Source organism: Trachinotus anak, unplaced genomic scaffold (assembly GCF_046630095.1).
Source record: "Trachinotus anak isolate AG129_WGS33_773 ecotype Australia unplaced genomic scaffold, CSIRO_AGI_Tana_v1 ptg000001l, whole genome shotgun sequence".
NCBI lineage: Eukaryota > Metazoa > Chordata > Actinopteri > Carangiformes > Carangidae > Trachinotus > Trachinotus anak.
This window is the reverse complement of record NW_027273852.1, coordinates 4,329,361-4,338,466: the sequence shown is the minus strand read 5'-3', so window position 1 is coordinate 4,338,466 and position 9,106 is coordinate 4,329,361. Positions and strand designations below refer to the sequence as shown.

Here is a 9,106-nt window from a genome sequence, read left to right as displayed (position 1 = left end):
CTGTCCTGTGGGGAAAGACTAAGACAAATACTTCAGTCAAGGCCTCATGTCTTTCAGCTTGTTTCAGATCTTCTGCCCTAGTGACCAAAAGCCAATCAAAGCAGATGACAGGATTGTGATGATTGATTTATTCGTCTGTTTGTCTTATTGACAGGTTAGGTCGAGATTAAGATATCTCAGCAATTACTGAGAAATCGCTCTGGATGTTCATAGTCCAGCGGATATTTCAGTCATTCCTACTGACCCACTAAACTTATCAGGGGTCTCCAACCTCCAACCCTTCTCACCTGCCATGGACATTCTCCATCAATCCTGGTGTTGGTTACTTCATCTTCACCTTTGACACCCAGGCCACTGCTGTCCCACCATGTTCTCGTACCACCAGTGATGCCACACTAAGGAAAGCAAACAGCTCCCTCTTGTGTCTATTTTGTGCCATTACTCAACTCATAGCAACTATCCTGAGTTATGGTGTAGATGTGTCACTCAATGTCAAAATTACCTGTATGAGGATAAAGGCTCAGCCTTCACCACCTGCTCTCTTTACAAAGAGTTGGGTTGTTCACCTTTTTATGCCTGAATGATGGTGTGAAGCTGAAACATATCAGCTGTGGGATCTGCATGCTGTTAACAAAAAATAAACATCCATGAATGTTCATTATGTGAAAGACACAACATCAGCGGATCAATAATGAGCCCGTCAGAGGAAGTATTTGGTGTGGATGTAGCTTATTGATAGAGTTTGTGCACTGAATGTACAATGTTTTGGGTTCAATCCCCCCAAATCTCCATCATTACTGATGGTCTCCTTTCATTAATAAGCACAGAAAACTGAATACATAACTGTCAGACCGTTTTATTTAGTGCTTTCACACAGAGGAAAAAACTAGCACATAGTTGTGTTATAATTGTATATTGATATCCTGCAATTTTCTTTAACCAGTTACCTTTATGCCTCACTTTTTTGCATGAAGATTATAAACAATTCAATTGGCAAAGTTGTGGAGTCAAGTTTTTGGAGGCAGACAGACCAAAGCAGATAATGCACAGTTGTATGAGTTAAGACAAATGGTTATTTCTCTTCTCAGTTAGCACATTAGCAGTCAATACTGACTAAACTGTGGATAATGTGAAATTGCAAAATGCATTTAACAATCATATCTTTCAAGTTTTCTGCAGCATATCTCAGTGTTAGCTATGTAAATTTTGTTAAACCTGCAAGAGTTTTGAAAAAAAAAACAAACTCAGCATTAAGATATGCACGTGAAAAACTGATTTAATGATTTGGCCCTCATGTAAAAAGCTCTGGAACATGCCAGAGATCATACATCAGCTTTTCAGGAGGGCCAAAAATCTGCAAGAACCCTTTTGAAGGGAACTGTTCCCCATTCATACACTGGTCAATGCCACTTTGCTCTGTACTGATATATAAATTGTAAGTCTCAACCTACAACCTGCCTGCTTGAGTGTAGAGAAATAAAGGCTTCCTCAACATACACACAAAAAAATACAGCAAAACAGAGTGGTGGTTCTAGATTTTATTTTGAAACTCCAAGTTTTCCATTGTAGATGGAATCTTTCTTGCAGCCATAAACACAGAGGTATGAGGAGGACAACCTGTATGGGTCATTGCTAAAACAGTATGCAGACAGAAGAAAAATCATCTTCTTTCAGTTAGAATCAGAGCTTTGCTCACTGTCCTGCCTTTGACTTTAAATCACAAAAGGTGGGACAATCCTGAGACAAAACTCAGACACTGCAAAAGCCAAAAAGAAATACTTAAAAACTGTATTCAGTGACCTGTCATGTCTTCTTCCATCCAGTTTGGGGGGAGTTGTACTGTGGGCCATAATGTGAATATATAAGAAATTGTACAAGAATGTTTCTGTTCAGGCATGATGCAAAATAGTGCTCTTCAGTCTGCTAATGGGGTCATCTGGAAGGCAGCAGCCAGTTGAAAAAGTAGATGTAGTTCCAGGTAGTTACTGCAAGAAAGAAGAAAACATAAATAATAAATATACTCATCTATCAAGTAACTTTTCAGTCACTTACTATGCAGTCCAAAAATAACCACTATTTCATTGTTAGTACTGCTTAATACCTGAACACAGCTATAATGTAGAGTTTTCTACAGGATCACGGCTCCAAACAAACACCACAAATCATCTGAGCAACTAATAATGGCTACAAAATAATATTCAAGTGACCTGAGAATTGAGACATAACTCATAGTTTCATTTCAATTATTCTAAACAAGAAAAATGGTTATGAAACTACAATGCTTAAGAAATAAGGTGATCAAGTACATGCTTTGTTCACCAGGGGTTTAACTGTCACTGACAAATATTTTATTTTGTCAAATTTAAAAAAAAAAAAAAAAAAAAAAAAAAAACCCCTGCTCACCTGTATCTAGAAAACAGACCATTATGCTGAAGCTCATATTTAGTGATATAGCAATGTAGCTGTGAATATTAAAATACTTAATTATTATAATCATCACTTTCAAAAGTGGAATATTTAGTAGGAATACTGTGTGCCACTACCTTAATGCCAATTATGAACAAACTGCTGATTAGTTGACATCTGATAATTAAACCTGAAGCTATCAAATCATAAAACTGATTCTGTTGAAGCTCATTCTCCTCTTTAGCTGCTGATTTAATGTTATAAAATTGCACAGACTGGAGTGAGCAACAGCTTGTTCTGTCAGAGATCCAGATTAAAGTGATTAATCATCAAGACATCATGATATTCTTACATTATAACAGATGAATTGGGACCATTATTTTCTATCTGCTAGAATGAGTTGTTGATTTATATAGTTTGCCGACAACAGACTATATATCTATATATATATATATACAGTCTGTGGTCAGTATGCAACTGCCTTCAACTACAAGGCACTGAACTCGATTATGATGTGTAACTAAACTAAACTAAGTTTATATATTGTATTTCTGTTGGTTGTTTAACACCAAGTAGGTGCAGTTCTTCACAATGTTTAACAAGACTCATTCAAAATCTAGTATATGGCTGGACCATGTATGTTCAACCAAATTGAGGACATAGTTGAGAGTTGCTGAACCGCTATAAACTAATTTAAATGGAAGGTAGCTCAAGTCTGTTTGAAAATCTGCTACATGCCATTTCCAAGATGATGCGCTGTACTGCTAAAATCCAGATTTTATAACTGACATTGTCTGATTTAAAAAAAAAAAAAAAAAAGTAACAAATCGCTTCTCCGCCTCTCTGAACAGTAGAGGTATGCCTCTTGCTGTGCAATACTAGCGACTCTTCTATAGAAAGTAGCTCAAGTTTGTCCAAAAAGCCCCTGGATTTGTCGCTGGTGCTTTAAAAAAATAAATAAATAAAAATTCTGAAGGGGTCTGTCATGGAGCAGCTGTAAACAGTTTCTGGTGATGCAATAGAAAAGGTTGGTGCCAAATCATTTTGAAAGAGCAACAGACAGTTGGAAAAACCAATGATGTCACTTCATCACAAACTCAACTCTGGCCCAATCCCTATGTCCACACTCAGGGACTTCAAGCACATTCCTGCTAAGTTTACGGGGGCTTGGGGCTGTCAGATCATCAAGCGCGTGAGGGCTCTCTTATGGACACTGTCCACATTTCTGCAGGCCATGGAGCATGGCTGGTGCAACCAAAAAATATTAGCAGTACAGAGTGGGGCTCGCTCTCTGCCTTTTACCAGCTAAGGAGGGTCTGATGACGACTAGTAAGTTCTCCAGCTTGATTCATGAGATGCGTGTGTCTCTAGAGACTCTGCTGAGAACTTACACATTTCTCAATCTCCAGGCCATCTTTGAAGAAAATCATGTACGGTGTGACGCCATCCTCACGGAAATCCAGCAGTCCCACAATGCCGTCTGTGTTCATAGACTCTCCTGTGAAAAACTTCAAGGAGACAAAGACAATGCGTCAGAAACTACTGGGTACAATTATGAAGATAATGACAAGGGCTGTAATTGTGATAACACTCGGTATACAAGTGGACAAAAACACCTTGTACGATCTTGAACCCACCAATTGTCTGTGAAATTGTGTTTTCAGGCTGTCCATCTGTCCTGTCCTCGTGAACGATCTCAGCAAGGCGTTTTTGGCCATAACTCAACTCAGTTCATACACTAATTAGGACTAATTATGACCATATTTCCTGCAACTTGGCTGGTTAGTGGATGCATATAACTGAGGTGATCATTCTAGTTTTATTTGTTTAGCACCGTGGTATCTCATACCACTGAACGTCCTAAAAGGCATTAAAGTTTCTAAAAATTCTCAAAAGTCAATGAATGCAACTTAAACTTTACTACAGTAAAGAGCCAGCCTAACATTAGTTAGACATGCTGATACCTCGATGAGTTTCTCCCAACTCAGCAAACAGTTATTTTTAGCCTTAACAGCTTTTGTGAACATGGTGTGTGACTTGACTTTGAGCTACCTGGTAGTTCTTGATGTTTCCCAAAATCTTCTTCGTTTCTGTTGTGATGCCAGTCTTGAAGGCCTCAACTCTATCAGGATTGGTCTCTTCCAGCTTGGCCTTCAGTCTGGACATTAAAAAGAAGGATATTCTTTAGTATTTCTGGGTAGAATTCATCGTACCTCACAGTTACAGATGGGGAAGCACCGATTTGACTTTTTCTCCCGACACCTAAACTCGGGAGGAACCTGTTGATAACAAGTATTGATCGAATACCTGTGATTCATTCATTCAAAGCACTGAAACTTACGCCTTCGCGTACTCCTTAACGTATGCCGTGTACGACTTCTTGTCGAAGCTCGTCTCCTGTAGTTTGTGGTTGAGGACGATGTCCACACCACTAACGGCAGATGCATCAGTGCCCTCGCACACCTCTTCAGCAGAAGCGTTGCCCCCAATTAAAGAGTCATCAATGTCATCCGATGTCCTGGTGACGAGCTACACACGTTAAGCAGGGGAGAAGAGAGTTCAGGCATGAGGGGGGAGAATATCAATTTTATTGATAACAGGACAGATAATGAGGTCAATTCATTGTTGCCACTTTTGGGTTAAAGGTGTGGGGACCAGCTTCACTTAATTTGTTAAAGAAAGTAAAGTGTTCTGGTAATTATATCAAATTAACAGTGACATTTAATCTGTAATCTAAATGTGAACACCACAGTCGGAGGGAGCGGGAGGGGCAGGACAGAGGGAATACATTTTCACTTGTGTTCTAATTAAAAGCAAAAATATACTCTTATATATGCCGAGAAAGTCTGAGTGTGAAAGCATTTTGGGAAAAAAAAAAACCTTTCTGCATATACATGTTTCTCCTTTTAAGACTGGGTGCGAAGTCTATGCGCTTCGCCCTTTTAGACCCTTTAAGAGACGCACACGCATAGTGTCTTTGTTTAAGATGTGATTGATAAAATGCGCTGTGATTTGCTGAAATTCCTGGCAGGAAGGTGAAATACATCATGGAAAATGCATTTTGGGTTTTTTTCCCCCAGTGGTTTTAGCTGCAAAAACATTTTCGTTTCGTTGGCTAAAGGTAAGATTCACCTGATGCAAAGCTGTCAAAACCTTTATTTCTCAGCGTCTAAAGCAGATTAAAAACATGAAGTAAAAACCATTTGATGCCTTAAATCTTTAGCTTTTATCTAAAAGCATTGCCTTTACCCAAATGTTCATCTGAGAATGTTGACAAATGTACTTATTTTCCAGACATACAAATTTTCAAAAAGTCAAGGATTTAAGCTCTCAAATGTTTTTTTTTCTGCTTCACAAGCTGAGTAACAAAGGTTTTAGTGAATGCCAGGAAACTCAGGTTGTAGGAGTTTGTTTTCAAACAGTGCCTAGGGTTTTAGAAGGTTTTTTTTTCAGGTCTTAATGGGTTAACAGCAAAAATGCACAGTCCACATGTAATTGTGGACCAATGTCACAGAGCGATGCCTCTTAACCTAGTCGGAGTAGAGGCAGAGGACATTTACCAGAGCTTGGCAGAGCATCGTGTTAGACTAGAATCTGTCATCTGTGACAAATATTGTGTCAATAGCTGAAAACTACAGTTGGAGTCGATTAACAACGAGACGCCAATCAACAATACATGCATTTGTATCTTTACACTTTGTTACAATCTCTAAATTTTATTTGTTACTGTGTCTAAATTTTCTGTAAAACATTTAAAACAGGTAATTGCATAAACAAGCAAATGGCTTTCCACATGGGCATCCTAGCTGTATTAATGCATTCCCTTTCTCCCTTTGAATGGCTGGAATCACAATATTAGACTTTTTATCTCCATTTTGGCTTGAAAAACTACTGAAACAATTGACCAGTTATCAAAACTTATTATATTTTCCATTTGCTTGCTTCAAGAATCAGTTGACGATTAGTTTCATCTCTGCTGTGTACCGGTGACTCACCTTTCCTTCAACTTCGTAGATGTAGTCGTTTTCCTTTATTTTATAGATGTCTGAGAACATCTCATCACCTTGGGGAAGAAAAACACCTTTTTCAACACTTCACACATCTCCAGGTTATCCACTGGATGCGAAACAAACTACAAAGTACACGTACACTGGAAAATAGAAATTAAATTCACCCCCTGGGGCTCGTTTTCATGATTACACCCCCGAGAGGACGCCACGACACAATAACTATGCTAATGCTAGTTCTCGAAAGATCTGCTAGTCGGACATCTTTCCATAAATAAAACTACAGCTGGTGGCTACGTGATGCCGAAAGGCCACATACACCGCGTTTCTCTAACATGACTGACGGTACATTTATATCCTGAACCACCGTCCCGTATCACATCACCTCGCCCTGGTACGACTCGATACACGGCGGCCACACTTTCCCACTTTTAGCTAACTTACCGGTAGCTGAACCACGGCTAAAAACTACGACTCTGTTGGGCCTCAGCGCCGGCGGCTAGCCGACAGAGTGGCTAACACTTAGCAAACTCATTGGTTAACAATGTAAAGTTTTCCGTTTTGTTTTTTTAAAGAGGGTGGCTCTGTTAGCATACGGCTAGCGCTAGCTGCGGCATTACACGAGTTAGCTAGCCAGCTAACTAGCTAGCTAGCTAACTCTCCCTCTCTCTCTCTCACAAGGAAAATAATAACACAGCGAACATAACGGCCGCGATGAAGACGATACCCGACCGACACGAAACTGTAGCGAAAACATGATAACTCACCGGTGATTTTGCACTTGTAGATGATCATTTTTCCTGTTTCAGTGGTGAATCTTTCAGACGCTGGGCCCAGGCCGACCTCCCTACCAGCACGGAAGAGGTAAAAGACCGACGAGGCCTCGAGGCTGCGCTTTTACATCCTGCCTACGTCACCGAGGCTCTGCGCGTCAGAGCCGGAAGTGGAGCTGCATGAAGGCACTCTGTATTTATGTGTGTAGTGGTCGGTTTGCTGTATAGTAGTTATGAATATAAGAAGTTCAGACCTGAGACAGAGAGTTTGTGTGAACATGCTGGAGCACACACAGGTTAATAATATACTAATTCACACACACTTGTTTTGTGTTAGTTTTGAAGACACTCACTGGCATATTGCATTCCCTAGTCCCTTACCCTAAGCTTAACCATCACAAATAAATGTCTATCCTCTGATCCCAAACAAAGTATTAGCTCTAAACCAGCCCTTTGGTTGTGAGGACCGGTCAAAATGTCCCCACAATGATTTCAAACCAAAATTTGTCCACACAACCACAGAAAGACATGTACATGTACACACACAAACACACACACACACACTTGTACTTCCAACTTTATGAGCACACTCATTGACATAATGCTTTCCTTAACCCTGACCCTAACCTTAACCTTAACCTAATTCTAACCATAACTCTAAAACCAAGTCTTCATCCTCAAAATGTGATTTGAAGGTGTCTCAAAAAGTGAGGACCGGCCAAAATGTCCTCACTCTGTTAGTAAAATACTTTTTTTGGTCCTTACTGTGTAGCAAGTACAAGTACACACACAAACACACATACACACACACGCTCCAAAGCATGCAGGAACATACTTTTACAACAGAAATGAAAAACGTCCCTTTCCATTACCTACAGCTTTCTGACCTAGAGATTTTGATTTGTCTTCTGAAGAATTAATATCAAACCACAACTGAGACGTTAAGTGCATTTTTCTCCGTTTTCACTCAGAGAATATAACTCAGCCACTCTTAATTACACATTAATTTTAAAGTTAATTTTGAAGCCAAACCTCTCATCCAGTCTGCTCTTCAGCTGCTGATGAACCAAAGGTGTGACCTCTGCTCAGGAGGCCAGTTTCACTCAGCTACATTAAACTCCATCTGTGTCTCACGTAGACACTGTGAGACCAGCATGAAGGCACTATTTATTTATTTATGTTTTTTTTTTTTTTTATTTAATAGATTTTCAAGATTTTTTTTTTTTTTTTTTTACCAGAAAATAAAGTTGAAAACCCTAGCGCAATACTGTATTTGATTCAAGTATCTGCTGTGAGCCATTCTTAAATCTCACCTGCAATTCTGTGGGTCTGTCCTTTCATGGGCAACACAACTGGGGAGTTTTTCCTCCCCTTTGTCGCCTAGTGCTTGCTCTTTGTGGGAACTGTTGGATTTTTCTCTGTAATAAAGTAAGGTCTCGACCTTATCCTGTAAAGTGCCTTGAGATAATGTATATTATGATTTGGCGCTATACAAATAAAATTCAATTGAATTGAACTTAATCTCATCTTTAAATTATATTTTAAAACAATATTCTGAACTTGTCTTTCATTAGCACATAACAGCTCACCTGAGAACCTGCAGCTCACCTGTCTGCGTGTTTTGTGATCCACAGGCTGCTGCTGCTGACAGGATTTTTAGAAATAATCAAATAATATTCATTTTCATTGTCATTGATAATTGATCAAACATAGCCTATCTGACAGCAGCAGTTGGCGCCACGGGATGCGAATCTCTTCTAAGTAGCCAAGGTTTGCAAATTACAATGAAACATCCCTTTAATTTATTAGAAAAAAGGAATTTTAATTTCAGTTCTGAGATGAGCCAGTAATCCAATTTGAGTTTTCCTGATTACAACTGAATGCACCTTTAGTCGAGCTTCATATTGGTCATTGCAGACA

At 39.3% G+C, this 9,106-nt stretch overlaps 1 protein-coding gene across 1 annotated transcript; it reads right to left on the bottom strand.

Annotated features, from left to right (window-relative positions):
• Positions 1-1,523: 1,523 nt before the first annotated feature.
• tpt1 (tumor protein, translationally-controlled 1) lies at positions 1,524-7,336 on the bottom strand. The gene is made up of 6 exons (XM_071500458.1): positions 7,181-7,336; positions 6,402-6,469; positions 4,748-4,935; positions 4,459-4,564; positions 3,798-3,914; positions 1,524-1,985 (listed from the first exon to the last, which is right to left on the bottom strand). Exons 1-6 carry the CDS (start codon positions 7,206-7,208, stop codon positions 1,983-1,985), a joined length of 510 nt encoding a protein of 169 aa, XP_071356559.1. The 5' UTR covers positions 7,209-7,336; the 3' UTR covers positions 1,524-1,982.
• Positions 7,337-9,106: the final 1,770 nt, after the last annotated feature.

Coding starts and splice junctions, on each gene's coding strand:
- tpt1 (XM_071500458.1), bottom strand. CDS start 7,208: ATGATCATCTACAAGTGCAAAATCACCG. Junction 4,936..6,401: donor TCTACGAAGTTGAAGGAAAG/GTGAGTCACCGG, acceptor TAACGTGTGTAG/CTCGTCACCAGGACATCGGA. Junction 4,565..4,747: donor GTTAAGGAGTACGCGAAGGC/GTAAGTTTCAGT, acceptor TTTAATGTCCAG/ACTGAAGGCCAAGCTGGAAG.